General features: G+C 46.9%; 1 protein-coding gene across 1 annotated transcript in view; it reads right to left on the reverse strand.

Annotated features, from left to right (window-relative positions):
- LOC144673840 (uncharacterized) overlaps positions 1–17,976 on the reverse strand; it is a 118,672-nt gene that overhangs the window by 53,722 nt on the left and 46,974 nt on the right. The window contains exons 11-16 of the mRNA XM_078535482.1: positions 11,153–11,428; positions 10,646–10,921; positions 9,935–10,210; positions 9,359–9,634; positions 8,509–8,784; positions 7,454–7,726 (exon numbers count right to left, since the gene is read on the reverse strand). Coding sequence (XP_078391608.1) covers positions 7,454–7,726; positions 8,509–8,784; positions 9,359–9,634; positions 9,935–10,210; positions 10,646–10,921; positions 11,153–11,428 — 1,653 coding nt within the window. The remainder of the gene's footprint in view (positions 1–7,453; positions 7,727–8,508; positions 8,785–9,358; positions 9,635–9,934; positions 10,211–10,645; positions 10,922–11,152; positions 11,429–17,976) is intronic.

Consider the following 17,976-nt stretch of genomic DNA (forward strand, 5'->3'; position numbering starts at 1 on the left):
CAGCTACTTTCTTTTTACTCTTTCTTGGCCAATGTAGACACTATGGGCTGAATGGCCTCTTTCTGCACCATAACTTTTCTATGGTTCTACATCATGCAGGTTTGTCTGAGATATCCTTGAAGCTGCCACAACACCTACATCTTGAGTAGATTGTTGATCCCAGACATCTTCGAGGGACCACACAACATCCAGAGTTCACTCCTCATGGACAAACGCTAACCGTAAAGGATGTGGCTGATGACGCCTGTCTGATGGTCACAAACTCCAGCTGAGGGAAGGTACAATGATGCTCATTGCGCCACACGAACACTGATAGAGGAGACCATTGGCACCTTGAAGGTGTGATTCCAATGCTTCAACAGATCTGGTGGAACACTCCAACACATTCACCGGAGGGTCTCACGGATCACCATCATTGCTGCAGTTGGCACAACCTGGCACTGCAAAGGGGGAGGACCTGCCAGATGCCAAGATGGAGAAGCTGTGCTCCGATGAGGAGGGCATCAAGAGAGATAAGGGTGAGGAGGTCAAGGAAGGCAAGGCTGAAGGGGAAGGGGCCATAGCACAGGCCAGCTGAGGCAGGCGTGCATGTGGGGCACTCACAGCCACCAGATTGCAGGAGGATGATGACGAGTAGCAGTGCTTATCCTGTTGGACCGGTGCCCTTCATGATGGGCCCAGATCACCACCAGCATGGCTAGTCTTCTCAACCATCCTCTTCGTTCTGAGGCTGAGGCTTTACACATTCTGCTCACCATGTCCTCATCCTTTGAAGGGGCACGTGTCCTTGCTGAAATGAGGTACCAACTGCAGGAGGTCATTAGGGCATCACACGAGAGAAGGTGCTGCCTCTTCAAGTGCCTCTCGAGCATCCCAGTCACTAAGGCAGCCCACAAGAGGCAGGATTTACATTGCAGTCCTCAGTGGACTCATGGCAGTATACCTTCAGTCTGACAAAGTGCCTCAGGAAGATCAGTTTCCAGCAATGGAAAAACACCTTATGCGTCACTTTGATGGTGATACTACGAAAACAGACTTGGGCCAAGGCAGATGAGGACATTCAATGGGTGTTAATGCCTGTTCGAAGCACTCAGCCCTCAGGGTTACCTTAATCCCCATTACACTGAGACGCTCCACTCTCAGTTAGGGATGTGGGGCTCCAGTTAGCCTGACCTTTCAATGGACATAGAACACCTCACAATGACCATCTTCACACATTTTCCTGAGAGACAAGAAAAAGCCTCCTTTTCCACACCATCAGTTTCCAAATGGTCACCTGGATGGAAGACCCCGCGATGTCCAGCTGCAGGTCCTCGTTCCTATGGGTGGCCTTGGGCTGCCTCCTTGAGGAGAAGGAGCAGCTGGAGTGAGATTGAGGTGCCCCACCCACCTCTCATGTTGCCACTGATAGATTGCACCAATGTCTACAGCGGTGGAGCACAACTCCTGGCACAGTGCAGGACCGATTGTCCTGGACCAAGGTCTCCATGGCGGCCGCCATCCTACCAGTGTTGATCTCAGTGTACTGGCATGTGGCGTTATTATCTCAGACTGAACGCAGATGGGATTCCACCATTGTACGTTGCAATCTGTGGAATCCAAGTGTCTGTCGCTGCAGCTTCAACCAAGTGCAGAGACTCGTCATCTAATTGGGGCTCCGCAGAATCCTGGTCTCCAGCAGTCCTCCGAGTGTCGGTGACCTTGGATGTCCCTGCCTCCGCCTGCTGTGGACCAGAATCAGTGCTGTGCTCACCAGGTGCTGACATTGAGCCCGTTCTAGATCAAGGTCGCACTGTGCTGTGTGCCTCTGCACTGGTGAAGGGAGCGTGTGAACACTGACAGATTTTCCAAAAGTGGGTCCTCAAGATCCTCATCCGAGTGGCCTTCGAGGCTGGAGATGAGAGGTTAGCTCCTGGTGTCCCTGGGGCGCTTGGCTGTGCTGCCTGTGAAAGAGAGTAGAGATTATTAGTACATGGCAACAGACTCCAAAATATTACATTGCACTCACAGTCTCACTGTGTGAAGGATCAGCTGCTGCAGGGTCCTCACGTGGGTGTGCACTGCCAACCTCACTGTTGCCACAGGCACAGAGCCAGTCTTCTCTAGCCAGGTGTACTGCTTGCTCCTCATACTGGGTGAGGGCCCAGATCTCTGGCGTGCTGCCAATGGTCTGGGACCTCTCCCTTTTATTATGGGTGAGCTTGGCCTGCATGAAGACAGATGGAGAGAGTGTGAGCAGGAAGCATGCTAAGGCAGATGATAAGGATGCCTGCCTTGTGTGGGTGGTGAGTGGAGCCATGTACGGGATGAGCCCAGATGGAGATGTTAGGGTGCGTGAGTGGTGACGTCCCTTGTGCTGATAGTGTGGGAGATCCCTATGGAGTGTCATCCTGCGAATGTGTGAGGGGCTTGTGAGAGTGTGAGCTCAGAGTGATGAGAATGTTGACTTACCCTGGCTTTGCGGATGAGATCATTCACCCGTTTATGGCATTGGATCCTATTCTCCTCTGGGCAGAGTTGGCGCTCACTGCCATAGAAACCTCCTCTCAAGCCAGGCTGGTCACCTTGTTGGACGCCCGCTGGCCACCCCGAGGGTAGAGAAGGTTATGGTGGGCCCCGACAATGTCCAGATGGTGACCTAGCGAGGTGTCACTAAACTTGGGGGATGCACTCTTCTTGCCTTTGGGGGCCATCTCTTGTCTGGAGCAGTCGTGGGCTGCAGACGTTGAAAGATTGAAAGCGGGTGTGGTTTAAATTAGGTGCCCGGAGTGAAGATCCGCTGAGGTCACTGTGAGGCGGGCGAATCACAAGCCGTCCACCGGCGAAACGGTGTGTTTCCTGCTAATGCATATTTAATGAAGTGAGAGGCGGACGATAGGGGGTGAAAATGCAGTATTGCTGTCAGCGGGGAAAAAGCCACTTTTCCCACCCACCACCACACTTGGTCTGTGGAGGGGAAAATCTCACCCTGTGAGCTTAGGTACAATCCAGGTAACTCGATGGTCACGTTGGATACACACAGCAGATTACCCAGCCCAGTGAAAACAGAAGATATAACCTTGGATCTACAAGTTGACTTCATTGACATTGAACTTGAAGATGTTCTCCAAATTGATCTGGTACATTTTGCACAATGCAAACACCAGCAGCTATGAGAAGAAACGATGAAAGGGTTCACACTACAGAAACTGTGGAAAACCATCATTGAAGGATGGCCTGATTCAATTCAGCGTGTCCATGAACACTGGAGACCATTTTGGCCTTATTGGAACAAGCTAGGCATCTCCTGGAGATCAGATGAAAACTCTCGCAAGAGAGACAATCTATTGGCCAGCTATGAAAAATGACATTGAAGTTGATGTCAAGAAGTGCGAGGCATGTCAAGAGTGTTTGCCAAGTCAGCACAAAGCACCAATGATTTTACATGAAGTTTCTTTTCATCCTTGGTCTAAAATTGCATCTGACCTCTGTCATATTCATGGCACTGACTTCACTTTCATCATCGACTACCAAGTACTCCAGTATTTGACAATTGCACAATGCGCCAAACAGAACTGTCACACACACTCCAAATGTTATTTTGATTTTATTTGGTGTGCCTAGAGAGATAATTACAGATAAAAATCTGCAATTTATTGGTAAGCCATTTCAGGGTATGTTTTTTTTATTATTCGTTCACGGATGTGGACATCACTGGCTGGGCCAGCATCTGTTGCTCATCCGTAATTACTCCTAGAGGTGGTGGTGAGCTGCCTTCTTGAGCCGCTGCAGTCCCCGTGTGGTGTAGGTACACCCACAGCGCTGTTAGGGAGGGAGTTCCAGGATTGTGACCCAGCAACAGTGAAGGAACGGCCGATATATTTCCAAGTCAGGATGGTGAGTGGCTTGGAGGGGAACTTCCAGGCGGTGGTGTTCCCATGTGTCCGTTGCCCTTGTCCTTCTAGATGGTAGAGGTCATGGGTATTGAAAGTGCTGTCAAAGGAGCCTTGGTGAATTCCAGCAGTGTATCTTGTAGATGGTACACACTGCTGTGACTGTGCGTTGGTGGTGGAGGGAATGAATGTTCAAGGTGGTGGATGGGGTGCTGATCAAGTGGGCTGTTTGTCCAGGATAGTCCTGGATGGTCCATGAACATCCCCACTTCTGACCTTATGATGGCAGGAAGGTCATTGATGAAGCAGCTGAAGATGGTTGGGCTGAGGACACTACCCTGAGGAACTTCTGCAGTGATGTAGCAGGACTGAGATGACTAAACTCCAAAATGCACAACCATCTTCCTTTGTGCTAGGCATGCCTTCAACCAGTGTGTGAGGTGGAATATTCATTACACTACTTCTTCTCCTCATGACCATAGATCTAGCATCCTAGCTAAATGAATGATTTGCACTGTGTGATCCCAAATTCTTACAAAGGGAATAGACAGAGCACGCTAAACCTACACATTGCAATGTTACATCTGAAAGCAACACCTTTAAGTGCAACAATTCCATCACTGGCAGAGCTCGTGTATGGCAGACCAGTACGTAGCAATTTACCTACCCTTACTTACCCAATCAATTCTCACAGAAAATGAACAGCAACTTCTAAAACTGCAAGAGAAGATGACCAACATGCATGATAAAGCTGCAGGTACAGAATTGCCAGGTTTATAATTAGGACAGCAAGTTCACATTCAGGATCCCGTAGAAGGTGCGTGCAACCAGACGAGGTGACAAGGATTTGTCCAGAACCAAGGTCCTGTGAAGTCATTACATACAATAGCACAGTGGTGAGGAGAAATCAGATCCATTACAGCTCCTCAACCACCGTACAGTCCTACTGCATCCAGGACAAGATCCCAAATGCAACTGGGAACAACATCCAAGAATGACAATCCCACAGATCACTGTGAGCAATTAAAGACACCTCCTGACAAGATTACCATTGCAAGATCTGGGTGGACCAGCAGATTACCTTTCCGCTTTAGAGACTCATAGATGAATCAGTTGTATACACTTATGTAATGGTAACAAACATGACCAGTATTGTAAATAGTTATACGTTGTTGGAAGGGGGGAAATTATCTTTAAAAAGAAAGGGGGATGTTGTAATACGCCTTTATGAGATATCAGCATTACATCACTAGAAGCAAAATGTGTCATGTGATCCAATCTCAGTTTCACTTTTGCTTTGAGCAGAGCAGAGCACACACACACAAACACACAGAGCTCTGATGTCTTCAAGTTTTATACCTATGAATTTCTGTTCTCGCCCCTCACCTTTATAAGTTACCCCACAGGTTTACCAGGTCCCTCATGAGAAATTTGGTGCCTTGTGTATTATATCATTATAATAACACTTCACTAAGGAAGGATAAACTTGCCTAGGGGGAGTGCAATGAAGGTTTACCAAACTGTTCCCGTAATTACAGGATTGTCCTATCAGGAAAAGCTAAGGAAACTGGGGCTATACTCTCTAGAGTTTAGCAGAATGAGAGGGGAGCTCAGTGAAAAATTTGGAAGTTGGACAAGTCTCAACATTGTTGATGCAGGGAAGATGTTTCCCCGAGCTGGGTGGGGGTGGGTGCGGTAGTGAGGGGTCTAGAACCAGGGACACAGTCTCAGAATAAGAGAAGGCCACTTAAGACTGAGAGGAGGAGAAATTTCTTCACTCAGAGGGTTGTACATCTTTAGAATCCTCTATCCAGAGGATGGGCGGGGTAGGTAATTGAGTATTTCAAAACAGAGATTGATAAATTTCCGGATAATAATAATATGAAAGGGTATGGAAATAGAGCAGGAAAAAGGCACGGACGTAGATGATCAGGCATTGAATATAGGAGCAGGCACCTGCTCCTATTACCTACTTTCGTAGGTTCCAACACTTCGAGGACAACAAAGGGTTAGATACAGATTAAAGCTGCCTCTACACTGTCCCCATCAAACATTCCCAGGGCAGGTACAGCACGGGGTTAGATACAGAGTAAAGCTCCCTCTATACTATCCCCATCAAACACTCCCAGGACAGGTACAGCACGGGGATAGATACAGAGTAAATCTCCCTCTACACCGTAAACATCAAATACTCCCAGGACAGGTACAGCACGGGGTTAGATACAGAGTAAGGCTCCCTCTACACTGTCCCCATCAAACACTCCCAGGACAGGTACAGCATGGGGTTATATACAGGGAAAAGCTCCATCTACACTGTCCCCATCAAACACTCCCAGGACAAGGACGGCACGGGGTTAGATACAGAGTAAAGCTCTCTCTACATGGTCATATTCAAACACTCCCAGGACAGGTGCAGCACGGGTGAGGTTGAGTAAAGCTCCCTTTACACTGTCCCCATCAAACACTTCCAGTGTAGTTACAGTGTAGGGGTAGATACAGAGCAAATCTCCCTCTACACTGTCCCCGTCAAACACTCCCAGGACAGGAACAGCACGGCGTTAGCTACAGAGCAAAGCTACCTCTACACTGTCCCCATCAAACACTCCCAGGACAGGTGCAGCACGGGGTTAGATACAGAGTAAAGCTCCCTCTACACTGTCCCCATCAAACACTCCCAGGACAGGTGCAGCACGGGGTTAGATACAGAGCAAATCTCCCTCCGCAGTGTCCCCAAGAAAAACTCGAAGTACAGGTGCACTATGGAGTTAGATAAGGGGTAAAGCTCCCTTAACACTGCCCTCATCAAACATCCCAAGACTGGTACAACACGAGGATGGATACAGAGTAAAGCTCCCTCTACATTGTCCCTATCAAACACTTCCAGCGTAGTTACAACGTGAGGGTAGATACAGAGCAATGGCTACACTGTACCAGTCAAACACTCCCAGGACAGGTACAGCATGGGGTTAGATGCAGAATAAAGCTCCCTCTACACCGTCCCCATCAAACACTCCCAGGACAGGTACAGCACGGGGTTAGATACAGAGTAAAGCTCCCTCTACACTGTCCCCATCAAACACTCCCAGGACAGGTATAGCACGGGATTGGATACAGAATAAAGCTCCCTCTACACCGTCCCCATCAAACACTCCCAGGACAGGTACAGCGCGGGGTTAGATCAGCGTAAATCTCCCTCCATACTGTCCCCGTCAAACACTCGCAGGACAGGGACAGCATGGGGACAGTTACAGAGTAAAGCTCCCCCTACACTCAATTATAAAATACCAGGATAGCCAGAGCACGGGGTTAGATACAGAGAAAATGTCCTTCTACGCAGTCCTCAACAAACACTCGGAGGACAGGTACAGCACGGGGTTAGATATAGAGTAAAGCTCACTCTTCACTGTCCCCATCAAACACTCCCAGGACAGGTACAGCACGAGGTTAGATACAGAGTAAAGCTCCCTCTACACTGTCCCCATCCAACACTCCCAGGACAGGTACAGCACGGGGTTAGATACAGAGTAAAGCTCGTTCTACACTCTCCATTAAGAATCTCACTTTATTTTTAGCTGAAATACCTGCTGCTTGATGTAAGTCTGAAACTCTTCCACCTTCTCCTGCTGCAGTTTCTGAATTGCTCTCATGAACACAGAATTGTAAAACTTGTCGAAGGAGTCAAGATCATTCCTCAGTAGTATTTCCAAGTCAGGAAGTTCATTGGCTGTCCCCTCACTCACTCTCAGATGCATGTGAAAATGATCCTTCAGCTCCTTGACTCTGTTCTCCAGGAGTATCCACATTGAACACGGAGTGGTCTTCAACGTTAGCAAGATATCCTGCGTATCTCGCTCCTGATAGATAAACGCACACAAAGTTAGATACAGAGTAAATTTCCCTCTGAATTGTACCCATCAAACACTCCCAGGACAGGTACAGCACCGGGTTAGATACAGAGTAAAGCTCCCTCTACACTGTCCCCATCAAACATTCCCAGGACAGGGACAGCAAGGGATTAGATACAGAGCAAAACTCCCTCTACACTGACCCCATCAAACACTCCCAGGACAGGTGCAACACGGGTTTAGATACAGAGTAAATACCCCTCTACACCGTCCCCATCAAACACTACCAGGACAGGTACAGCATGGGGTTAGATACAGAGTAAAGCTCCCTCTACACTGACCCGATCAAACACTCCCAGGGCAGGTACAAAAAAGCGTTGGATACAGAGTAAAGCTCCCTCTACACCGTCCCCATCAAACACTTCCAGGACAGGTACAGCACGGGGTTAGATACAGAGTAAAGCTCCCTCTACACCGTCCCCATCAAACACTTCCAGGACAGGTACAGCACGGGGTTAGATACAGAGTAAAGCTCCCTCTACACTGTCCCCATCAAACACTCCCAGGACAGGTATGGCATGTGGTTAGATACAGAGTAAATCTCCCACTACACTGTCCCCATTAAACACTCCCAGGGCAGGTACAACACAGCGTTGGATACAGAGTAAAGCTCCCTCTACATGTCCCCATCAAACACTCCCAAAACAGGTACATCACGGGGTTAGATACACAGTAAATCTCCCTCTACTCTGTCCCATTCACAAATTCAGGATATACAGAATCTGAATTACCTTCTGAGAGATGAAACTCTGAAATTCTTTCAATTTCTCCTGCTGGAGCTTCTCAATCTGGATCTGGAATGTGCTGCTGAAAGACTGAATGGAGTTCTCCAGCTCAGCATCAATTTGCTTGCGAAGTTTGGAAATTTCCATCTCCATCTCCATCGCACTTTCATCCAAACATTGCGCAAAATTGTCCATCAACTGTTCGGAGTATTTCTCCAACAGTTTTCTAACGAAGCTCGGAGAGTTCATAACGGTGTTGGATTTACTGTGCGTAATTCTTACCTGAGCAACCCATATAGAGCAGGGGTTAGATACAGAGCAAAACTACCTCTACAATGACCCCATTAAACACTCCCAGGACAGTTACAGCACGGGGTTGGATACAGAGCAAAACTACCTCTACAATGACCCCATCAAACACTCCCAGGACAGTTACAGCACAGCGTTAGATACAGAGTAATGCTCCCTCTACACTGTCCCCATCAAACACTCTCAGGAGAGGTATAGCACGGGGTTAGATACAGAGTAAAGCTCCCTCTACACCGTCCCCATCAAACACTCCCAGGGCAGGTACAGCACGGGGTTAGATACAGAGTAAAGCTCCCACTACACTCCCCATCAAACACTCCCAGGACAGGTACAGCACGGGGTTAGATACAGTGTAAATCTCCCTCTACACCGTCCCCATCAAACACTCCCAGGACAGGTACAGCACGAGGTTTGATACAGGGTAATGCTCCCTGTACACGGTCCCCATCAAACACTCCCAGGACAGGTACAGCACGGAGTTAGATACAGAGTAAAGCTCAATCTACACTCTCCATTAAGAATCTCACTTTATTTTTAGCTGAAATACCTGCTGCTTGATGTAAGTCTGAAACTCTTCCACCTTCTCCTGCTGCAGTTTCTCAATTGCTCTCATGAACAGAGAAATGTAAAACTTGTCGAAGGAATCAAGATCATTTCTCAGTTGTCCATCCAAATCATTAAGTTCACTGGCTGTCTCCTCCTCACTCGCTCTCAGATGCATGTGAAAAGCATCCTTCAGCTCCTTGACTCTGTTCTCCAGGAGTATCTGCATTGAACGTGGAGTGGTCTTCAACGTTAGCAAGATATCCTGCGTATCTCGCTCCTGAAAGACACACGCACACAAAGTTAGTTACAGAGTAAATTTCCCTCTGAATTGTACCCATCAAACACTCCCAGGACAGGTACAGCACCGGGTTAGATACAGAGTAAAGCTCCCTCTACACCGTCCCCATCAAACACTCACAGGACAGCTACAGCACGGGGTTAGATACAGAGTAAAGCTCAATCTACACTGTCCCCATCAAACACTCCCAGGACAGGTACAGCACGGAGTTAGATACAGAGTAAAGCTCAATCTACACTCCCCCATTAAGAATCTCATTTTAATTTTTAGTTGAAATACCTGCTGCTTGATGTAAGTCTGAAACTCTTCCACCTTCTGCTGCTTCAGTTTCTCAATCGCACTCATGAACCGAGAAATATAAAGCTTGTCGAACGAATCAAAATCATTCCTCAATAGTTTGTCCAAATCATTAAGTTCAATGGCTGTCTCCTCCTCACTCGATCTCAGGTGCATCCGAAAATCATCCTTCAGCTCCTTGAATTTGTTCTCCAGGAGTATCCGCATTGAACACGGAGTGGTCTTCAACGTTAGCAAGATATCCTGCGTGTCTTGCTCCTGATAGACACACGCACACAAAGTTAGATACAGAGTAAATTTCCCTCTGAATTGTACCCATCAAACACTCCCAGGACAGGTACAGCACCGGGTTAGATACAGAGTAAAGCTCCCTCTACACCGTCCCCATCAAACACTCACAGGACAGCTACAGCACGGGGTTAGATACAGAGTAAATCTCCCTCTACACTGTCCCTATCAAACACTCCCAGGACAGGTACAGCAGATGGTTGGAACATTGTAAAGCTCCCTGTATACTGTACAAATCAAACACTCCCAGGACAGGTACAGCACGGGGTTAGATATAGAGTAAAGCTCCCTCTACACTGTCCCCATCAAACACTCCAGCATGGTACAGCACAGTGTTAGATTCAGGGTAAAGTTCCCTCTACACTCTCCCATTAAAAATCTGATTTTATTTTTTAGCTGAAATACCTGCTGCTTGATGTAAGTCTGAAACTCTTCCATTTTCTGCTGCTTCAGTTTCTCAATCGCACTCATGAACAGGTAAGTATAAAGCTTGTCGAACGAATCAAAATCATTCCTCAGTAGTTTGTCCAAATCATTAAGTTCACTGGCTGTCTCCTCCTCACTCGCTCTCAGATGCGTCTGAAAATCATCCTTCAGCTCCTTGACTTTGTTCTCCAGGAGTATCCGCATTGAACACGGAGTGGTCTTCAACGTTAGCAAGATATCCTGCGTATCTCGCTCCTGATAGATACACGCACACAAAGTTAGATACAGAGTAAATTTCCCTCTGAATTGTACCCATCAAACACTCCCAGGACAGGTACAGCACGGGGTTAGATACAGAGTAAAGCTCCCTCTACACTGTCCCCATCAAACACTCCCAGGACAGGTACAGCACGGGGTTAGATACAGAGTAAAGCTCAATCTACACTCCCCCATTAAGAATCTCATTTTAATTTTTAGCTGAAATACCTGCTGCTTGATGTAAGTCTGAAACTCTTCCACCTTCTGCTGCTTCAGTTTCTCAATCGCACTCATGAACAGATAAATATAAAGCTTGTCGAACGAATCAAAATCATTCATCAGTAGTTTGTCCAAATCATTAAGTTCAATGGTTGTCTTCTCCTCACTCGATCTCAGGTGCATCCGAAAATCATCCTTCAGCTCCTTGACTTTGTTCTCCAGGAGTATCCGCATTGAACGCGGAGTGGTCTTCAACCTCAGCAAGATATCCTGCGTATCTCGCTCCTGATAGATACACGCACACAAAGTTAGATACAGAGTAAATTTCCCTCTGAATTGTACCCATCAAACACTCCCAGGACAGGTACAGCAGATGGTTAGAATATTGTAAAGCTCCCCGTATACTGTACAAATCAAACACTCCCAGGACAGGTACAGCACCGGGTTAGATACAGAGTAAAGCTCCCTCTACACTGTCCCCATCAAACACTCCCAGGACAGGTACAGCACGGGGTTAGATACAGAGTAAAGCTCCCTCTACGCTGTCCCCATCAAGCACTCCCAGGACAGGTACAGCACGGGGTTAGATACAGAGTAAAGCTCCCTCTACACTGTCCTCATCAAACACTCCCAGGACAGGTACAGCACAGGGTTAGATACAGAGTAAAGCTCTCTCTACACCATCCCCATCAAATACTCCCAGGACAGGTACAGCATGGGGTTAGATACAGAGTAAAGCCCTCTCTACATTGTCTCCATCAAACACTCCCAGGACAGGTACATCACGGGGTTAGATACAGAGTAAAGCTCCCTCTACACTGTCCCCATTAAACACTCCCAGGACAGGTAGAGCATGGGGTTAGATACAGAGTAAAGCTCTCTTTACATTGTCCCCATCAAACACTCCCAGGACAGGTACAGCACGGGGTTAGATACAGAGTAAAGATCCCACTACACCGTCCGTCCCCATCAAACACTCCCAGGACAGGTACATCAAATGGTTAGAAGACGGTAAAGCTCCCTGTATACTGTACAAAACAAATAATCCCAGGATAGGTACAGCACAGGGTTACTTAGAGTAAAGCTCCCTCTATATTGTCATCAAACACTCCAGCACGGTACAGCACGGGGTTAGATACAGTGTAAAGCTCCCTCTACACTATCCCCATCAAACACTCCCAGGACAGGTACGGCATGGGGTTAGAAACAGAGTAAAGCTCCCTCTACACTGTCCCCATCAAACACTCCCAGGGCTGGTACAGCACGGGGTTAGATACAGAGTAAAACTCCCTCTACACTGTCCCCATCAAACACTCCCAGGACAGGTACAGCACGGGGTTAGATACAGAGTAAAGCTCCCTCTACACCGTCCCCATCAAACACTCCCAGAGCTGGTACAGCACGGGGTTAGATACAGAGTAAAGCTCCCTCTACACTGTTCCCATCAAACACGGGGTTAGATACAGTGTAAAGCTCCCTCTACACTGTCCCCATCAAACACTCCCAGGACAGGTACGGCACGGGGTTAGAAACAGAGTAAAGCTCCCTCTACACTGTCCCCATCAAACACTCCCAGGGCTGGTACAGCACGGGGTTAGATACAGAGTAAAACTCCCTCTACACTGTCCCCATCAAACACTCCCAGGACAGGTACAGCACGGGGTTAGATACAGAGTAAAACTCCCTCTACACTGTCCCCATCAAACACTCCCAGGACAGGTACAGCACGGGGTTAGATACAGAGTAAATCTCCCTCTACACTGTCCCCATCAAACACTCCCAGGGCTGGTACAGCACGGGGTTAGATACAGAGTAAAACTCCCTCTACACTGTCCCCATCAAACACTCCCAGGACAGGTACAGCACGGGGTTAGATACAGAGTAAATCTCGCTCTACACTGTCCCCATCAAACACTCCCAGGGCTGGTACAGCACGGGGTTAGATACAGAGTAAAACTCCCTCTACACTGTCCCCATCAAACACTCCCATGACAGGTACAGCACGGGGTTAGATACAGAGTAAATCTCGCTCTACGCTGTCCCCATCAAACACTCCCAGGACAGGTACAGCACGGCTCTCACTGTTTTACCCTCTCTTTTCCGACGTCACGCTGTTTTAAGATGTCGGTCCTGAAGTTTCGCTCCTCTAACCTCTCTCTCCCAAAGTTCCACTGTTTTAATCTCTCTGTCCTGAAGTTTGGCTGTTTAAACTCTCTTCCGAAGTCTCTCTGTTTGGACCGCATCTCCTGAAGTCTCGCATTTTAACCCCTCTCTGCCAAAGTCTTGCTGTTATAATCTCTGTTCTGAAGTCTCGCTATTTCAACCTCTCTCTCCTTAAGTCTCGTTGTTTTAACCTCTCTCTCCTTAAGTCTCCCTTTTTTTAACCTCTCTCTCTCCTGAAGTCTCGATTTTTATACTCTCTCTCCCGAGGTCTTGCTGTTTTAATCTCTCCTGAATTCTCGCAGTTTTAACCTCTCTCTCTCCCAAAGTACCACTATTTTAATCTCTCTCTCCCAAAGTCTCGCTGATTAATCTCTCTCTCCCGGAGTCTCGCTGTTTTAATCTCTCTCTCCCAAAGTCTCGCTGATTAATCTCTCTCTCCCGGAGTCTCGCTGTTTTAATCTCTCTATCCCGAAGACTTGCTGATTAATCTCTCTCTCCAGAATTCTTGCTGTTTTAATCTCTCTGTCCCGAAATCTCGCTGTTGTAAACTCTTTCTCTCGAAGACTCGCTGTCTTAACCTCTTTGTCCTGAAGTCTCAGTGTTTGAACCTTTCTCCAGAATTCTCGCTGTTTTAACCTCGCTGTCCCAAGGTCTCGCTGTTTTAATCTCTCTCCTGAAGTCTCTCTGTTTCAACCTCTCTCCCCAAATTCTCAGTTTTCACCTCCCTGTTCCGAAGTCTCGCTGTTTTTACCTCTGTTTCCTGAAGTCTCGCTGTTTTAACCTCTCTCTTCCGAAGTCTCGCTCTTGTAAAATCTCTCCTGAAGTCTCGCTGTTTTAAACTTGCTGTCCCGAAGGCTCACTGTTTGAATTCCTTCTCACAAAGACTCGCTATTTTAACCTCCCTCTCCCGAAGTCTCGCTGTTTTAAACTCTCTCTCTTGAAATCTCACTGTTTTAACCCCTCTCTCCCCTGAAGTCTCGCTGCTTTAACCTCTCCTTCCCGAATTCTCACTGTTTTAACCTCCCTCTCCCGAAGTCTCGCTCTTATAAAATCTCTCCTGAAGTCTTGCTGTTTTAAACTCTCTGTCCTGAAGTCTCGCTGTTTTAAACTCTCTCTGCTGAAGTCTCGCTGTTGTAGCCACTCTTTCCTGAAGTCTCACTGTTTAACCTCTGTCCCAAATAAAGGCTGTTTTGAACTCTTTCTCCTTAAGTATCACTGTTTTAACCTCTCTCTCCCGAAGTCTCGCTCTTATAAAATCTCTACTGATGTCTCACTGTTTTAAGCTTGTTCTCCCGAAGTCTCACTCTTGTAAAATCTCCCCTAAATTCTCACTGTTTTAACCTCACTCTCCCAGAGTTGCGCTGTTTTAACCTCTCTCTCCCAAAGTCTCACTGTTTTAACCTCTCTGTCTCCCAAAGTCTCGCTCTTGTAAAATCTCCCCTAAATTCTCACTGTTTTAACCTCTCTCTCCCAGAGTTGCGCTGATTTAACCTCTCTCTCCCAAAGTCTCACTGTTTTAACCTCTCTGTCTCCCAAAGTCTCGCTCTTGTAAAATCCCTCCCGAAGTCTCGCTGTTTTAAACTCTCTGTCCTGAAGTCTCGCTGTTTTAAACTCTCTGTCTCCTGAAGTCTCGCGGTTTTAAACTCTGTCCCGAAGTCTCACTGTTTAACCTCTCTCCCCTGAAGTCTCGCTGCTTTAACCTCTCCTTCCCGAATTCTCACTGTTTTAACCTCCCTGTCCCGAAGTCTTGCTCTTATAAAATCTCTCCTGAAGTCTCGCTGTTTTAAACTCTCTGTCCTGAAGTCTTGCTGTTTTAAACTCTCTGTACTGAAATCTCGCTGTTTTAAACTCTCTGTACTGAAGTCTCGCTGTTTTAAACTTTCTGTCCTGAAGTCTTGCTGTTTTAAACTCTCTGTCCTGAAGTCTCGCTGTTTTAAACTCCCTGTACTGAAATCTCGCTGTTTTAAGCTCTCTGCACTGAAGTCTCGCTGTTTTAATCTCTCTCTCCCGAAGTCTCACTGTTTTAATCTCTCTCTCCCGAAGTCTCGCTGTTTCAATCTCTCTCTCCCAAAGTCTCGCTGTTTCAATCTCTCTCTCCCAAAGTCTCGCTGTTTCAATCTCTCTCTCCCAAAGTCTCGCTGTTTTAATCTCTCTCTCCCAAAGTCTCGCTGTTTCAATCTCTCTCTCCTGAAGTCTCGCTGTTTTAATCTCTCTCTCCTGAAGTCTCGCTGTTTTAATCTCTCTCACCCGAAGTCTCGCTGTTTTAATCTCTCTCTCCCAAAGTCTCGCTGTTTTAACCTCTCTCTCCCGAAGTCTCGCTGTTCCAATCTCTCTCACCCAAAGTCTGGCTGTTTTAATCTCTCTCACCCGAAGTCTCGCTGTTTTAACCTCTCTCTCCTGAAGTCTCGCTCTTATGAAATCTCCCCTGAAGTCTTGCTGTTTTAAACTCTCTCTCCTGAAGTCTCGCTGTTTCAATCTCTCTCTCCCGAAGTCTCGCTGTTTCAATCTCTCTCTCCCGAAGTCTCGCTGTTTCAATCTCTCTCACCCGAAGTCTGGCTGTTTTAATCTCTCTCACCCGAAGTCTCGCTGTTTTAAACTCTCTCTCTTGAAATCTCACTGTTTTAACCCCTCTCTCTCCTGAAGTCTCACTGCTTTAATCTCTCCTTCCCGAATTCTCACTGTTTTAACCTCCCTCTCCCGAAGTCTCGCTCTTATAAAATGTCCCCCGAAGTCTCGCTGTTTTAAACTCTCTCTCCTGAAGTCTCGCTGTTTTAAACTCTCTCTCCTGAAGTCTCGCTGTTTTAAACTCTCTCTCCTGAAGTCTCGCTGTTTTAAACTCTCTCTCCTGAAGTCTCGCTGTTTTAAACTCTCTCTCCTGAAGTCTCGCTGTTTTAAACTCTCTCTCCTGAAGTCTCGCTGTTTTAAACTCTCTGTCCTGAAGTCTCGCTGTTTTAAACTCTCTCTCCTGAAGTCTCGCTGTTTTAAACTCTCTCTCCCAAAGTCTCAGTGTTTTAACTTCTCTCTCCTGAAGTCTCACTGTTTTAATCTCTCTCCTGAGGTCTCACTGTTTTCACCTCTCTCTTCTGAAGTACCGATTTTTAGCCTCTCTCCTGTAATCAACCTACCTCTCCGGAAGACTCTCTGTTTTAAACTCTCACTTTCCTAAAGACTCGATTTTTTAACCGCTCCTTCCCGAGGTCTCGTTTTAACCTCTCGCTCCCCGAGTCTCATTGTTTTGAACTCTCTCTCTCCTGAAGTCTTGTTATTTTAACCCCTCTCTCCCAAAGTCTCGCTGTTTTAACCTCTCTCTTCCGAAGTCTCGCTCTTGTAAAATCTCTCCTGAAGTCTCGCTGTTTTAAACTTGCTGTCCCGAAGGCTCACTGTTTGAATTCCTTCTCACAAAGACTCGCTATTTTAACCTCCCTCTCCCGAAGTCTCGCTGTTTTAAACTCTCTCTCTTGAAATCTCACTGTTTTAACCCCTCTCTCTCCTGAAGTCTCGCTGCTTTAACCTCTCCTTCCCGAATTCTCACTGTTTTAACCTCCCTCTCCCGAAGTCTCGCTCTTATAAAATCTCTCCTGAAGTCTTGCTGTTTTAAACTCTCTCTCCTGAAGTCTCGCTGTTTTAAACTCTCTGTCTCCTGAAGTCTCGTGGTTTTAAACTCTGTCCCGAAGTCTCACTGTTTTAACCCCTCTCTCCCCTGAAGTCTCACTGCTTTAACCTCTCCTTCCCGAATTCTCACTGTTTTAACCTCCCTCTCCCGAAGTCTTGCTCTTATAAAATCTCCCCTGAAGTCTTGCTGTTTTAAACTCTCTGTCCTGAAGTCTCGCTGTTTTAAACTCTCTGTCCTAAAGTCTCGCTGTTTTAAACTCTCTGTCCTGAAGTCTCGCTGTTTTAAACTCTCTGTCCTGAAGTCTCGCTGTTTTAAACTCTCTGTACTGAAGTCTCGCTGTTTTAAACTCTCTGTCCTGAAGTCTCGCTGTTTTAATCTCTCTGTCCTGAAGTCTTGCTGTTTTAAACTCTCTCTCCTGAAGTCTCGCTGTTTTAAACTCTCTGTACTGAAGTCTCGCTGTTTTAAACTCTCTCTCCTGAAGTCTCGCTGTTTTAAACTCTCTCTCCTGAAGTCTCGCTGTTTTAAACTCTCTCTCCCAAAGTCTCAGTGTTTTAACTTCTCTCTCCTGAAGTCTCACTGTTTTAATCTCTCTCCTGAGGTCTCACTGTTTTCACCTCTCTCTTCTGAAGTACCGATTTTTAGCCTCTCTCCTGTAATCAACCTACCTCTCCGGAAGACTCTCTGTTTTAAACTCTCACTTTCCTAAAGACTCGATTTTTTAACCGCTCCTTCCCGAGGTCTCGTTTTAACCTCTCGCTCCCCGAGTCTCATTGTTTTGAACTCTCTCTCTCCTGAAGTCTTGTTATTTTAACCCCTCTCTCCCAAAGTCTCGCTGTTTTAACCTCTCTCTTCCGAAGTCTCGCTCTTGTAAAATCTCTCCTGAAGTCTCGCTATTTTAAACTTGCTGTCCCGAAGGCTCACTGTTTGAATTCCTTCTCACAAAGACTCGCTATTTTAACCTCCCTCTCCCGAAGTCTCGCTGTTTTAAACTCTCTCTCTTGAAATCTCACTGTTTTAACCCCTCTCTCTCCTGAAGTCTCGCTGCTTTAACCTCTCC

Source organism: Cetorhinus maximus, unplaced genomic scaffold (assembly GCF_964194155.1).
Source record: "Cetorhinus maximus unplaced genomic scaffold, sCetMax3.hap1.1 HAP1_SCAFFOLD_488, whole genome shotgun sequence".
NCBI lineage: Eukaryota > Metazoa > Chordata > Chondrichthyes > Lamniformes > Cetorhinidae > Cetorhinus > Cetorhinus maximus.